The sequence below is a fragment of the Gallus gallus genome, chromosome 3, assembly GCF_016699485.2.
Source record: "Gallus gallus isolate bGalGal1 chromosome 3, bGalGal1.mat.broiler.GRCg7b, whole genome shotgun sequence".
In the NCBI taxonomy this organism is placed as follows: Eukaryota; Metazoa; Chordata; class Aves; order Galliformes; family Phasianidae; genus Gallus; species Gallus gallus.
Genome location: NC_052534.1, coordinates 35,716,404 through 35,733,573, shown reverse-complemented (window position 1 = coordinate 35,733,573; position 17,170 = coordinate 35,716,404). Strand labels below are relative to the sequence as shown.

The 17,170-nt window shown below is 35.0% G+C and overlaps 1 protein-coding gene across 30 annotated transcripts in view; it reads right to left on the bottom strand.

Moving 5' to 3' along the window:
- Window positions 1-17,170, bottom strand: part of RGS7 (regulator of G protein signaling 7) — a 258,096-nt gene that overhangs the window by 85,687 nt on the left and 155,239 nt on the right. For all 30 annotated transcript variants that reach the window (XR_005858068.1, XM_046938436.1, XM_046938438.1 and 27 more), the window contains one exon: window positions 13,978-14,028. Coding sequence is in view for 28 of the 30 variants with exons in the window: in XM_046938436.1 (XP_046794392.1) it covers window positions 13,978-14,028 (51 nt within the window). In the remaining 2 variants the exon portion in view is untranslated. The remainder of the gene's footprint in view (window positions 1-13,977; window positions 14,029-17,170) is intronic.

Below are 17,170 nucleotides of genomic sequence, written 5' to 3'. Positions count from 1 at the left end.
AGCCAGCAACAGACTAGTCCTATATGCCTAAGTACAGTTCAGACAGTATTGTTAGTCCCCATGTATTCCTGCATGTAAAGTTAGGGGATTTTGACCTAAAGAAGCATCTTTCATCTGTAAGAATGGCAGAGGGAGATTAGGAACATTAAAAACTTTGTGAAGTACGTTAGAGAAAAGTAAAAAAACACTAAATCTGAAAAAATGCTTTTAAATACAAAAGTTACCAGTTAAAAAGTTTAATTACTTATATATATTCAGAATAAAAAATCCATAAGAATATGCAATATATATGAGACTATGTTGTCAGTTACATCCAGACAGCCCCGCTGAGAAGGTATAAGTCAAATTGCAGCAGAGATACCACACAAAAATTTGAAAGAAGCAAACCTCACAGAAGTGTAACTGGTAGAACAGAGGAGATTTCAGCTTTCTCTCTTCTTGACTGCTTGTTTTGGAGACGATCAGTTACATGAATTAAGGTTCCAGGAATAGCTTTCTAGCAGTGACAGTACAGGTAAGTAGAAAGTCATGTTCAAAAACCAAAATCACTAAAATCACTTAAGAGTGGGTGAATTTTTTTGTGGGTGAAAAAAGGACATTATACTGCAGGAGTTCTAAGTTAAGAATATATAACAGAAAAGTATTAACTGAAAGACAAATATAGGTCTTTATCAGCCCAATTCATTTCAACAGGATACGAAATATTTTGATATAAATTCAAAATATTGTTGTGGGTGGAATTTTGACTCTTAATGCGTATGCTATTGCTGGGCTAAAAGCTGAGAAGAAGTTTAAAATTTCATGGTTCCCTCTGCTGTAGAACTTTATTTAGCTGAGTGGGTGAAGCAAACAACAACTGTACATTGATTAGCAATCACATTTGGGAGAAGTAACACTGCCCTGCCATCCGCTATGCCATTACAAGGAGAGTGATTTTGATGGACTAAATGCTAGTCACGTCTAATGTACGTTGTTATAAGAGAGAATCAGGCTATTGCAGCACTTTGGGACAATACAAACCTGATGAAGTCTGAAAAATGAAAATACACCCTAGTTGTTGAGTTTTATTTTATTTCATTTTCAAACACAGTTCAGTTTTCTCCTTACTGTACAAGCTATTGTATGGATTGAATGATTGTTCATCCTAAATTGCAGGCTGTGGTAATATGCATGGAAGAAGTTGTTTCTTATGATAACATTCACAGGGGAGGACTAAAGTGGATGGATTCTTTGTTTTTCTTTGGAATAAATTTGTTTTTCTGCTTTGAAACCTCTCAAAGGATATGATTTCAGTGAGATGTGTGAATTCTGCTTTTTCTTATGCATCTCAGGGTTTTAGGTGATGTACTCTCTGTATTTGTGTTTACTCTTTAATTCCATAAAGCACTTTACAGTATCACACCACTGTAATTTCAGTTTCACCACATCTGAAGCAGATTGCAGTATTCTCTGAGGGACAAAGGAAATGGAAACAGGTGTTTCTCAATTCTGTTCCACTTTAAAATGTCATCTTTCAGAGCCTGTTTTATGTTCTTCCATGCAACTTCCATGCAAGTCCTAGAGAAAAATGTCCTAAAAGGAATATCATTTGGGGCATTTTATGTTCTTAAGATTGTTATATGGTGTAAGTAACAGTAAAAACCCCAAATTTGCAAGTTTATCATTCACTTTTCATTATGGCCATGTCAAAAAATAAAGAAAGCCTCCCTTTCCATCAAACAATAAAGTGTTTGTTATGTGGGGCTTTTTCTCTAATCTAAAATCCATCACCATGCTCAAGTGCATGGCTATGCCACATGGCTGCCTGGAAAAAGAATTAATGACTCAGAACTTCACAAGCACACATTCATTTTAAGTGCCGAATGCCAAGACATTATCACTTACTCTCACCTCACTCCTGCTGTCATTTCATTGCCAATGTGAACATAGGCTGTAAGAATTAACTTAAGGCAGTAAAATAAAACCCACTTCTGATGCTCACACAAAGCGTGGGAGAGCCTCCCTCTCTGGGCCTGACTGTGGCATTTAAAAAGGGGAAAATAAAAGAGCTAGAAAAGTTCTTGAACACCCACATGACTCTGAGCTGTTCTCTTTTGTCCCATCCGAAGGATGGAATTGCAAAAGGAGCAATAGTCACCGAGAGTCATTTCAGGGAGAGCAAAAAAGGCAGTGAAGGAAGAGGCACTATTTACTCAAACATACTTGAAATGAGATTCATGCTTAATTCCAAGACACCCATCACAAACCTCTTTATTTATCACCACAGCATGTAGGGATGATTTGTGCCATGTGCTAGACAGTGGCTGCTGATGCCATCAGCAGGCCAGAGGCATCAGTAGGAATATCACTCAGCAGGTAAGGAGGAAAATCTATCATAGATCTGCCATGAATCCTCACCTGCCCAAGGACTGGTAACAACCACCTTGACAGTCTGACCTGATCTACATCATAAGGTCTCATGCTTCTATCTGAGGTCTAGAGACAGGGGTGTGTGTGTGTGTATGTAATAACTACTTTATTCACAAAAATTTCCAGCAAAGGGGTATTTAGGAACACCACCAGTCTTGCCTCTTATGCTAACAGCATGTGAGTGAACTGAGACTAACATAACTATCTGACATAATCCTGGTAGGATTTTACCCAGACAAGGTCAACAGAAGTCATGTCACCACGAAAGACAAACTGAAAGGAGAAGACGACCCCCTACAAAATGCAGTTGCAATTTGAAGTCTCATGAGGCAGACAAATAGAGAGTGAGGTTCTGGAACTGAGCAATGCTGAAACCTCACATCTGAAAGGACTGGTGTGTTTGCTTGGTGTACTGGGAACAAGTAGTTACAAAGGTGGAAGAAATTCATCTATGCTGCAAGCATTATGCAGACCTAATATCAGGGAAAATAGCATACAGTGTCAGTTGGCCACTAGATAATCACTCAGCACAACGTGATGGAAAGTAGCTTGAATTTATTTAAATTTGCTGTTAGTTTCTTTGTCACCTTCTCAATTTTTTTACATGCCTACGTATATCACACTGGCGATCAGACCTTCTAGTGGGGGAATTTAGCTCTCTTGCCACTGACCCATGTCAGTATGTAAAAAATATTTCTTCTAATTTCACTAGTACTACTCTTGAGTTTTTATATTCTCAATTTTGCCAAAATCACAGAGTTCAGGATCATTATTATTATTGACATCTCTTGACTCCTTAAATTGAAAAGATAGAAAGATGAAATCCAGACTCCTTTGAAGTACTGACTTCCTCTTTTTCCCACTGGCACTTCCTCTGAAACGACAACTTTTTAGTTTGAGCTTTGATTCACATATTGCTTTAAGGCAAAATACAGAAAATTAAAAAAAATATGTCTTGTTTCTCCTAACGATAGTCTGAACTTGTCTTCATAAGATATTTCCCGACACTTCACTCATTTTCCTCCCTAGTATGAAACTCTAGTTTATACAGTCATATGCATACACCTTTGAGTGAACCTGCAAACAACAAAATCAAAATTATTTTAAAAAACCCACATTCCTGCAAATACTATACTTCAATTTCTCAAATGATTATTTTTCTCCACAATTTCAAGTTATCAATGAACGATACAAAATATTGGACATAAATCACTTCTACTCAGTAGTAGAATCTTTTTATTATTTCAGGTTTTTCTTGTGTACTGTTTGCCACTTGCTGTTTGTATGCCAGATCATCCAACTTTCCTCTGCTCCACTGGCTGGGACTGCAGATGTGTGATCAATTCATTTGGCTGTATGTATTTGTTGAGGAGGTATGTGATTCTCCATGGCATATGGTACCCAAGAATTTGTGCAAGTACGCGTCAGCCAGGAAACACATTTTACATCATGATTCCCTGAGACATGCTGCTCTGTATGATGGCATGTTTCCCTGCTACCGTGTAACCACTTTTCTCTTTCTTTGTGATGCTCAAGGCAAGGCACAGCTAGCCACGTGCAACTCCTCTCTCAATCAACTGTTTGGAAAGCATAGGCCCATGAGCAGTCTGGGGTGGGGGGGAGAAGACAGCTATCTAAGGTGCTGATCCAGAGCATCTGAAAAACTTGCTTGGACCAAGTACCACTTGGATTTATGGCCGCCAGTGTTGCTGAAGAGTTGGCACAGGCTTTTTGTGCGGACAAAATATTTGTTTCTGAAGGAACTGTAGAATTGTTGAATAAGAGGGATGTCAGCTAATGTGTTTTTTTTTTTTGAAGATGGGGGAGGGTAAGCAATAGGTAGCACTATCTTGCTATGATTACTGCTGGTTAAGATGAAACATGACACTTTTTTAGTCTCTGAGTCTGTTTTGATATCAGTTGCTTACTACATCAACCATTAATTTTGTATCATTGTTATACATTACTATCATAACCACAGAACACCCACTTATGACCAGGAAGTTCAGATAATACAAAGAACATGCTGCAGCAGCTAGAATAATAGCTGCCTCTTTCACTGCACTCTACACAGTAAAGATGAATTCAATCTTCTTCATAACAGCTTTACAGCTAACTGAGGGCATAAAAAGCTGAAGACAATGTATTTCTTTCGATGGGAAGAATGCTATGCATTTAAAGTCCAGCAGGAGTTAAAAGCTTTGTAAGTAAAATGGTGTCATTCAGACACACAGCAGGGACAAATAACCAAAGCTCACGCAAGCAAACTACAAAGATTGTGGAGATAGCTTTCCAGAGACTAACATAGGAGTGTGATCTACAATATCATTAGATACAGTCATATAGATATATATTAAAAAAGGCATTTAATATAAACATATTCTAGAGAGTTCTCTCATTATAATTAATTATTTTGTCTGGTAAATTATACATTTCACTGGCCAGACTTTCAAGATATTTTAAGGCTCCATTTTTTCATTTTCCTTTTGCTCTTACAGTCTGAATCAAATGTTCCTACTGTCAAGAAAATCCCCCTCCCAGTGCTTACTTCTCCCTGTTGTAGCAGATTTACACAGATAATTGTAGAGAACTGACATTTCAGCCAGATAAACTCTGCTGTTAAAAATATGGAAATACTGAAAGGAACTCACCAGCAAAAATAGTTCAATGAAAACCCTTTCATCAGGGCTTCTTTTCCCACAGGAAAAAAAAAAAAAAAAAAAAAAGCCTTCTCAGTGACTGACCTACTTTTTCTCTATTGGCAGGATCTAAATGTAGAAGGAAAAGATAGCACTGATGACAACAACAGCAATAAAAAATTGAAAGGCTTTAAAACAAATTGATAAAATGAATAAAAACATCTTGCTGGGTCAACATAGTGGTCACTCATAATGGTGACTCTATGTTTTCAGGCAAGTCAAATATTAACTTGCTGAATTGTTTTCAGTGGTGTGCAATTTATCACTTAAATGACCCTAAGTGGAAAAGAAAAGAAGCTGGAATATATGTCCTCAGATTTTAGAAAGATCTACAGGGGGAATCAGGGGCTGGGGAGGAAGCACATGAATAGAACAGAAGCCCATAGAGACAACAAGATAGAAAGTATAATAAAGTGGAGAATGAATGTATATAAATGAGACAGAGGGAAGACAGCACACCGTTACTGGATGATGCAATGTCTCAAAAGTGTGAGTGTTGTTATGTGGAATTAGTGAACATACAAGGCTAAGAAAATCTGGATAACATATTAACTTGGACTTCCTGAGGGTTCTTGATATAATTCCCCCAAATGTCTTTGTAAAGGAACTAAGTGGATCTGTGATAGAAATCATGGAAAAAGAATGATTAGGAAGACAGGCATAAAGGTGAGCCACAGTAGATCAGTTACCACAGGGCAGGGAGGCAGCCACTGTAGCTATCACTGTCTTCAGAAATTATCTGCAGAAGAGTTTGATTGATGATATAACAAATTTTGCTGACAGTAATCATTTCTGAGATAAGTAGAAAGTCAGTTTTGAAGAGGCATAGAAGGACTTCACAGTACTGATTCAGTAGACAATGCAACAGCAGATAGAATTGATTTTTGGTAAATGCTAATCATTTCAAATACAAACTCTCCCTCCCCATGTTCACACAGGGCTTTAAGTTAGCTGCTGCTGCTCAAGAAAAACTAGAATCACTGTATATGATTATGTGATTTTTTTTGCTCAAATCTCGAACAGGATCAATTATTTGAAATGGAAAACAAACCAGAAGACATCACGTGCACACAGAAAGCATGCACACACCATAAATTCCAAGCAGGGAACTGGTCATTTCACCTAAAACTATGTATGTACACAGAGGGAAGTTAAAAATCACTGGAAGAAGGGGAATATGGACTGTAAGGGATCCGTACAACAAGAGATATCACAAATAAATAAGTGGATGGTGGAAGACAACCATTAAAGCAGTCAGTAAAATCATGACGAGACAAGACGAGTTGAATCAATCAATGAGGAATAATAATTTGCTAATTCTCATAACTCAAGAACTCAGAGACAACCAATGTGATTATTAGGCATACTCTTCCAAATAAATAATACACCTATAGTATCAGAATAATCTCTGAAACATATTTTCATGGGAAGTTTTAAACACAAAAATGTCACTTGAGTATTATTAAACATGAAGCTGAAAACAACTGAAGGTTGTTACACCATCTTTCTCCTGTGGGACTGACCATTGCCAGAAATAGCCAATGTTTCAGATGGTCTGATTCCAGTGCTGCCTGTCTTCTGTTCATATTGAATTTGTTGTATAAAATTCATTTAATCTCTACTGTTCTGGTGTGTGCATTGGATATAAACTAATTTGGATTATTAACTATACTTTCTCTTGCTGTGCAGAAGTTTTTGGCTTATTAATTTAAAAAAAGAAAAGCCATTATTTGCAATCATTATTATGCTTAAATGACCTTAGAGGGCACAGTTTCTTTTCATATTAGAACTGAAATAGCAATATATTCAACTGTTAATTGCTCTTCCTGGATATAACTTTGACATGTCAGAATATCTTCCAAATGCACTATGTAGGAACTTAAATACATGATTTCATTTCTACTTTATCCTCAGCCATCACTACTATGGTAAAAACTACTGTGGATTGCTAAATTCTCTTTAATATGTTTCTTGTAGGCATAAGTTGAAGGCTCCTTCAACTAACTGAGAGCATAAATTTTGCAAAAGCTCAATTAACATGAACTTTAAAACCCTTGGAATTTTACGGTCAAAGTTCTCTAGATAGTTTTTCCACACTCAGTTTTATTACGATAGTGGCAGTTACTATTATTAAAAAATGCAAGTCAGGTTTAACCGTGGAACTGTAAATCCCCATCCCTAATTTCTTCAAACCAGACTATTTTAAATATCCTTAAGTGAAGTGACAAATATATGAAGCTATCTCAAGAAATAATAGTTTCAACTTTTTTTATGAATAAAAAATCAACCATTTGTTATTACCCTGAAAGACCTTCAGCAAAATTTATCGATACAGCAGTTACTATGACAAAGCAGTTTTTTTTTGGTTTGTTATTTGTTATGCTAGTGATTACATTTGAAGATGTAAATAATTCCACCATTGCAATATGCAAAAAATGTCACATTTATAGTTCCTCATAAGCTTCCCAACAAGTTTTAAAGCTATTTAAAAGGTTAAGTTTTCCAGTTCATCTACAAAAGAATTTCCTTAAATTAGACATTAATTAAGAAGCAACCTTTCAAAAGCAAATGTAAATTACTTGTTATAACTTCTGTATTTATAGCTGAGATAAATAGGATTTTTCATGGTTGGGTTCTACTAAACTATATTGAGTTACAGCTTTAGTGGGAACTGAAATTTTTACTTTGTGGATCCCAGTATTCCAAAGACAAATGAGATCCTGCAGCTACAAAAACAAAGTTGACATGGAACTCTTGATTATTCAGCTTCAATTTGTCTGTTTTCCTATGTGAAATTTGAGAATGTGACCAAATGCAACCAGTGAAATTAAATAATATGTAAATGGAGAAGAAAATGTAAATAGTAACCAACAGCTCTAAGCAGACAAGAAGCAGAGGACACGCTAGTAAAACTAAGGGATAAACCAAGGAGATGAAAATGTAAAAGACAGAGAGTGAAGAAAATGAGAGAAGAGAGTATTACAAAACAAGAGAAAGAATGGTGACATAGCAAGCAGTGTCTTTTGCTTAGAAAAAGAGAGTGCCCAGCAGTTCACTTAACCTTGAACCTTCACTTTGTTCCTGTGTGGCCAGCTGCATTTCTCCACATGTGCCATGGTAAAATTGAAAACCCACTTAAGGACGACTAGTAACAAAATCAAGAGAGGGCCTTACATTAACCATTCAGTCATCAAGATATAAAAGATACAAAAGTCATAAAATAAAGAAATATCGAAGTATCTTTGTTCACTTGGTTATAAATATTTGCAGCAGCTGCTGGCAAATGAGATAGAACTTCAACTACTTTTATTTAATTAAGTTGTTCAGATATATAATCTCACTTCCACCTCCTTGTGCTTTCCATTGCCATACAACAGAGTTCTCTGGGAAACAAGGAAGCAGAAAGCTAATGAAGTCTCTAGACAGTTATTTAGTTACTTTTAATTAAATATGCTAGCACGAATTTGGATTTACTAAATATTCTTCCTCTTAAGCCCTTAAAACTTGGTATGATCCCAAAGGTTCAGAAGGAAAATGAAAAACAGGAAAAAAATCACCAAAAAATCCTAGTAACTTTAATAAAAATAGAATCAAATATTTTATTAGGAATATTATTATTATTATTATTTAATTAATTAATGAACAAGCTTTATTTCCAAAAGGCATCGGAGTTCTTACAAGGACATACCTTTCCTACGAGTCTTCAGTTGAATTTTTACTTTAGCTAAGTTGATAAATATGCTTCATTATTTTTAACAGTGACTGTGCCAAATAAGTGGCAGCTAGTAATGTGCAGTTAAAAAAAGCAGACAAGATGGAGAACATATAACATTTAAATCAGTGGCATTTGGTACCCAAAGCCACTTATTCTAAAAATCTGATGTGTCAGCAGAAAATTAATATTGGCTAGCTATAAATTTTTCTTACTCAAAGATACTGGCTCCATATGTTGAGTGATGACATCAAGTGATGCATACAGTACCCACAGGGAGATATCCAGTTGAGGTCCACCACTTCCTCTAGAAGTACATGGAATACTTGCAATTGAAAACCATGGAACAAAAAATTTCCTGATTCATTATTCAATTCTGAAAGAATTGAAAGATAAGCTTTTGGGAGAACTCAGCACCAGTTTTTATCATATAGTTTTACATATAATAAAATAATAGCTTCATCATAATGCTTTTTGATGAAGCTGTGTACTTTGGAGGTAATTTGATGGAAAAAGATTTCAATCGAGTAATTTAGATTTCTTAGTAAATCGAGTAATTTAGATTTCTTACAGACTAATTTTTTTCTGTGACAGAAAGGATAAAATAGATTCCTTAAAGGGGTACAACAGAGCATCTGAAGCTCTTTCCAGTGAAATTTCTTGAAATTAACGCTTACTGATTTTTCAGTATCTTGTAATAGTTTTAGCATTAGCTTTTTATTAGAGTATGCTTCTTTAAACTAATTTTTCTAATCAGAGTACTTTGTATTCTATTATCCCTTTCTTACTCTTTGCTCACTAAGACTCTGAAAGACCTCAGTGAAATAATGCTCATATTACTTCCTGAATTCCAAATAAAATGCTGTGTTATTATCATTATAAGCTTCAATTTTTAAATTCTGACTGGTACGTAAGAGGAGGGGAAGCTCAATCCACGCTATCTCTACTGCTCTGTGTGCTCCTGGGAGTTGCATTCTACACAGGGTAATACCCTATATCAAAGAGGAAAAACCTTTAATGGAAAAGCACGAAAGAAACAGCATCCATTAAGTCTGGCTTCTCCAGTGGCAATTAAATTACTGACGATACATCCTTGTTCACCATTTCTAAAGTCTTTCCTAGGGCTTTAGACAAATACAATCACCTCTGCAAACAAACTTTTACCATTTCAGCTCTGAATCCTCAGGATTGGCTAGAAGCCCACTATCACAGATCACTAAATGTTACACGAACCTAAAGGAAAACTGGCCTATACAGTTTCATCACAACATTAATACGATTGGTACAAAAGACTGCCTGTAAATGTTGACATTTTCTATTCCCTGCCTTCTTTCTGTTCATCTAAAATTACAGACATTATTTAATTTAAATGCTACAGGACCTGACAAGCTCAGATCAAATTCACACTTGTTTTATTACCACTGTTTTGATTAATGCAAAAATTGCAAACAGAAGTATGATCTCTCCACACCCTATTTTTTCCCTTTCATAAGAGGCTATTTTCTCCTTTAGTGAGCTCTGGAAACGGAAACACTCCTATGCCTGCAGCTGGCTGGTGCTGTGTCCCAGGTTACAATGATTTGCTGCTCTTTGCTGCTGCCATCCTGCACGTGCATGCGAGGAAAGGGCAGAAATAGGTTTTCATCTACACTTTCATACACTCAAATAAAAACCTTAATACTTTTCTGCTAATTCTTACAGTAACCAAAGTGTATTATCAAAGATATTTTTAACACAGCTACTGCTGAAGAGAGATTTAAGTACAAAACAATGGAAGGAAAAGTGAAAGAAACAAATAGATGTTGCACTACTGAATTCTTCTTTTTTCTTGCACTGGGTTAGTGACCAGTTTACATGGCTGCTGATACAACAACTCTACTACAGCAAACCACCCAAAAATGATGTGCCTTTAGTCAAATCATTTCCATTGCCTTTGCAGATATCAATAAGTTAAATATGCAACACTTTGAAGGTACTATGGAGAAGAAAGAAGGTGATGGCTTAACATGTTAGCAACTCCTACAGACTCTTTCTGAGCTGCCTATATAGAAATGCTTCATGGACTACGTTAAGGGTGAAATGAGTGTTTGTAACTAACACATGTCATTATGAAGATATTAATTATTCTCTGCTAAACCAAAAATTGATACTGGTTGTGTGCAAGAACCAAGTACAAAGCCAGAGACTGGGAAATTTCAGCAGACAACTTTAAAATAGTTTACCAACCCTAATTGTTCTATTTTAGGACTGGAAGGACTTCAATCTCTAGTGTGGTCAGCCTGGTACATTTCACAGCACTAATTGTCATTTAAAAAAAGAAAAATACAATGTCAAAAAACAGAATAGATTTTCTTCATTGAGATTAATTGACACCATCAGTGAAGAGTCAGCACTTACCCTGTAACGGCCAATTCAACAAACATATGTCTAAGTGCCAAACCACACGCCATTATAATTCTGTAAACTCAGTTAATTGCTTCTTTTCAGGTTGAGGTCGGGCTTATTTTTATGACTGAACTAAGCTTCACATTAAAAATAACTTAGATAATTCCTGTTCCTTAAAATTTTACAGATGATTTGTAGGCTGAAAAACAAACATTTTTTTAAAGTACATACTGAAAAGTAAACAATATAGCAGCAACTGTACATTGCACACAGCTATTCTGGGCACACGCTCTATTCTGCTCCACTGAAATAACTTCAAATCTGGTATAATTTAGCAGAATCCACCCATCATCCTTAGTTTATTTTCTTGACAGAGATTTACTGCAGCAAGCCAAAATCTTACAAATCTTCCACACAAACTGTTTTTCCACTTTAGAAAAATGTGCTTTTCTTTCTTTCTTTTTTTCTTTTTCCTTTTATTTTACTGGCAATTTACACTTGTAACATTTTTTGGGGTTGAAATTACTGTTTCCAGATACTAGCTTTACATTGAGTATCACAGTGAAAGGAAATGTTGCTGCCAGATCTCCTCCTGTCTTTTGTTCTCCCAGAATCCACAAAGGAGACTTCTTCCCATTTAATGTTATGTAGTTGCATGCTCTATGCAAAACTAAGGAAAAAAAAAAAAAAAAAGGCACTACTTCTAATTAGTTCTTTGATTTACTAAATAAGTAGAATCTGCCTGTCTGTTTACCCCCTTGGTAATTTACACGCCTTGTTCAAGTGAATAGTTCACATTGACATGGGAGGGGTTATAAGTAGTTTTTTCCAGAGATCACATAACATACTCTCAAAGTATGTGAACCAAGGTCTACATTGCGTTGCTGATATCAGAATTAGTTTATAGATTATAACTTTCAGTGAAAACACAAGGATTATTTATTTCTGCATCACAAAATTGCACAAAAGCTTGGTAACATGACTTTAAGGAGTGATTTTAAAAGACACCCATAGTAAAACCCTGGCATATTGGTGAAAAGTAGACAGAAGATAATGGAAATCCAGATTATGGTGACAACAGTTCTCAGAAGGTTAGGGCTTCCATACAGGAAATTCTGGACAGGCTTGTCTAGAACTGGAACAAAAAGTCAAAATCTTCAAAGATTTTACAAACCAGAATTTTATCAGAAGCTTTACCCTGTGGATAGCTCTTGCTCGCCATCTGTGTAGTTCATTGCTATCTGGCAATTCTGAGTGCTACCCAAAGGCAACATTTGGGGTGGCAAGCCTTCTGAAGATTTGCAGCCAGACAGCTCCAGACAGCTGGCTTTTGGCTGTCCAGTCCCTGGATTAGAACCGACATGAATAAGACTTTTTTTGTTATTGTGGACAGTCTTTCCACTCATGCAATATAAGGCATGCAGCTCAGATAAAATTACCTCTGTGTTATATATGCATATGGCATGTGTGTTTATTTAATTTTAATTGGGTATTAACATAGGAAACCATGTTTCCCATTCAGTTGAAGGTTTCTTTTATTGTAAAGTTTCACAACAACCAGATAATCTGAATGACAGCCTATCATAGTACTGCAGTTCTGGTTTGACAAATAAAGGTTGAGCTTCTATATCAAATGGCAATCTTTCAAACTCTAGTAAGAATAGATACGTGTGTGTTTTTTAGTTGACAACTGAGAAACACAATATCACACCCATGTATCTAGTGACCTCCACATTATCTTCAGGAAGAAAATATGTGACACTGTGTGGGAAGTAATACTAATCTGGCAGCAATTAGCAATCTCCTTGATGTAATAATTTAGATTATTTATGAATTGCATGTTTGCAGATATTGAATTATGAATGAAACTACAATATTATCCAATTTATAATTTTAAACACAGTGATTTTACTCTTTCCTCGAATTCCACAATGATTAAACTTTCATTTCTTATATGACAGACAACATGTTTAAAATAAAAACCAAACAAAAGATAGAAATTACATTCCTAAAGGTCTGAAAAAGAAAGAGGAAAAACTGGAGTTTTTTTGATTATGCTCTTAAGATGGAAGATTATCTTTCCCCTAAGGAAAATATAATAGAAGTTTCCACAGAATTTTATTTCAGATATTCAACATTTTCTACTAGAAAACATTCATTTCTGGAAATAAACATCAGACATGCACCAAGATATAGAAACTGAGCTAGCACCTGGCCATATAAGAAACCTGTGGCACACCTGGAACCAAAACTTTACTTCCACATTCCAAGCCACTTCATTGAGTACTGATGCTATTGCAGCTCATTCTCTGTTTAAGATACTATAAAAGCATCAAAATTTAAAAATGCAAACACACTTCTTGCTAGCAGTACTAGAGCACATTTTATTAATTTTATTTATTCACTGATATATTCAAAATTCTGTTATAGAAAACATCATGTGCTTATGAAACTATTTAGTACAACTATGACTTAATTCCTAACAGAGTAGAATGTAAATTAATTTTCTACTAATTAAAGCACTCGTTTTCTTGGACATCCTCTTGCTCTCCAGTACATGCTCCAACAAAATGAATAACCAAAATCATCAGATTCTTAGCAAAAGTATCTGAAGTTTAATTATGACTTTTTTTTCTATAGAAGTTACACTGATGAAACACAGTCTCTGCATTGCAACAGAAGACAAACAGAATGTGATGCTTTAAAAAGATAATCTAGAATTTTCTAATATATATAAAATATATATTCTAATATTAAAAAAAAAAGAATTACCTGGATCTTCTATAGATAAGTTCTTTGTCAACCACTGAACAATGTCTGAACCTAGGAATAAAGAAATAGATATTTTTAGATTAATAAGTTTTCTCTTCCTATTCTTCTATTCCCTAGATCTATTAATGTTATCCTACATGTAAAAGAAATCTCTATCTTTTGCTGAGCTTGTCTAAAATCATCCAGACCATTATATTACTTTTTTATTTATTTTTTAGTTTTTCCACAGCTTTGGCCGAAGAAACATACTACTCCTCCTTTCCTTAGGTCAAGACTCATGAAACACAGAAAAGTCAGATAATAGCCTACAGTTTAAATAGATATTATTGCAACACTTGCATTAAAATCACTCTTTTAGAAGTCATGTGACAGTTTCCCCACATTCCAAATTAGGTTGCAAATGAAGCCTAGAAAAAATAAATGCAACACAGATGATTTTGCAATATATGACAGTATATGCTGCAGGCCATCTCTGATAAAAGACCTCCTTGAGACTAATACGTACCATTATGAGCTCATTTTAGGACCTCAGTTGTGTTCAGCTTTGGCTTCTGACTTTTTATCTTTAGCTCTTGATAGAAATTATTTTTCTGTGGTGTTGAAAGCCTTTCCTTACCACTCCAGACTCCGTACTTCTTTATCCCTGCATCTACTACATATCCATTTCTTTGTATTTCATTTTTTTCATTTGTCTTAAGGCCATATGTTATTGCTGTCCTCTTAACAACTCTGATACCAGACTCCTTGTTATGTTTTACGAGTATCCTTCCAACTCTGCCTCCTGCCTTCTAACTCTCTCTTGGCTGTGCACTTCCTATCACACTTCACACTTTCTGTACCAAGCCAAGCTGAAGGATGTCTCATTTTTCAGACTGCAAGTTGCAGTTGGACTTCACCCCTCTGAACATACTGAATTACAAAAGAGATTATGAAGCAGTTTGGCAGACAAAAAAAGACATTCATGATTTAAGCAACTTTAAAAACAAAAACTGGCCTAAGGGGAAAACATACTCTAGACAGTTGGGGGTGATGTGCATGTTCTCTGTGTTGCAGTCTGTCTCCATTTCAGACAAGCAATCTAAAGGAGAGACACGTCCAATTTATAAGTTTCCTTATCCATTTCTAAGCGAACACAATAACTTCATTTTTTTTTAAGAAACATAATTCTAAAAAGTGAAAAGGTCATCAAAATCAACATACATCAATGTGAAAAAAATAAAAATAATAAAATCTCACAAATAGGCAGTAATATAAAATATTAGAATCTGCAGATTTCCCCATCACTCTCAAGACTGAGATTTCTTCCTGTACTTCTAATAATGCATAATTTTATTTTATCTTTGTAAGGCAAGGCGTATGAGGCACTAATAAACCAATTCAGAGAAGAAAGAAAATCTATTTTTACTCTCTTAATTGCAAAAAATAAAATTTTGTTGCTTCTATTTTATTACAGATTTATGAACAGATTTATCACGTATTTTAGAAAGCCTAGCTGACTCTAATATAACTTTTCATGTGCATACACATTACTAAATTGATTATATAGCAGTGAAAGCTGTGGAGATTTTACAACCGTCTCCAGAGAAAGGTTTTCATTACTTTATTACATCTAAATTTGGATAGATTAAACTTCAGTGGCAAAATTTCTCATAGTATTTACACTCAATTATTTATTAAGTGAAGCAATCTACCTTTACATGTTTTAATGTTGGATGTATACAAAATGTTTCAGATGGATATTCCTACCTCAAAATATTATATTTTTGTGTATGTTTATAAATACCATTCATATCTTTATTTATATGAAGTTTATGAGGCTGATGTTGAAGGATGTATTTTAGCTCATTGTAAGAGGAAACTTCATAGATTTCAGTGACACAGTTCCAAGCCTAAGCATATATGTCCATTAGCTAAACAGAGAAATAATCAGCCCTAAATATTTCCCTAAACCCTCAAAGGTCAGAGGAAACAGTCATCAGAAAAACAACATAGAACTTTTTTAAACGTTAGTTTCCTTCAAATCCCTCAGGTACCGTATGGGAAGAAATTTTCTACTTTTGATCTCATCTTAAAATGCTTCATTTCTCCTTACCGCTCCTGAACACTTTCCTACAGTGATGTATTACAAATCTTAGTCCTCAGCTCCTAGCATTGTATTTGTGTATGTGATCTACACATCAGAAATTTCACCTCCATATGTTACACTGACTTCTAAATAACAGTGGGAAATAGGATTGCCTGACAACTATAGTATCTATTTCTGAAAGATCGCTACATTCTACATTATTTTATAATGAAGCTATTTCTCAGGTACCAAAAGCCTGAACAGCAGTCTAAGTCAGCTACCACATTTGAACACTGCCATGATTTGAGCTGCATGAATTTGATGACAAAAGTTCAGGCCAATAAATATTAACATTTATATACTCTCCGTCTATTGTGAAGGGCATTCAAGTGAAGCAAAGTTGCAAGTAGTTTGTCACACCACAAGTGAGAAATTTATCAGTCCATATTCCTTGTGGGCAACTCTAGTTCTAAAAAGAATAATAAAAGTATCACCTTTAATAGATAGCTGACTTTTTTTAGCTGTTACTTTAAGTGTCTAATCAATAATGTGTTTCATTCACTCACATCTGTCCCCTTTTCTGGAGTTTATTAATCATGCAAATGTGTTTCTGAAAGTGAGACCAGTACTATCATTTCTTATCTCAAGAAAAGGACAAAGCAGCAAAACAGGTAAATGCTTTAAGCAAAAACAGTATTTCATTAGAGTCCCAGATTTGAAAATCGGGTGACCAGTAAATTCATGTCAGTTTTCATACACTGTACTTCGCATCTAAAGAAATCATGACCAAAGAATTAGGATGAAAAACATTACAGACTACATTAATTCTAAGCAAGAGCTAATTCTTACATGATAACACACCTTTAACCTTAAATCCTGAATCCTTCTCATCACCAAGGATCTATCAAAGTGATGAGCTAATAGATAGAAATGGCATGGAAGCCATTATCTTGGTAAATGAGCCTCCCAAGAAGGAAGTAAAACAGAAGCATTTGCTTTCCTGAGTTGGAAGAGAGTACTTGGAATGCCTGATGATGTTGTCCAATGATAAAATGTCTTAAAAATTTGAGCTATTTAAGATATTTCCTTTTTATAATTTGGAATTACCTAAAACAAATAAATCTTTCT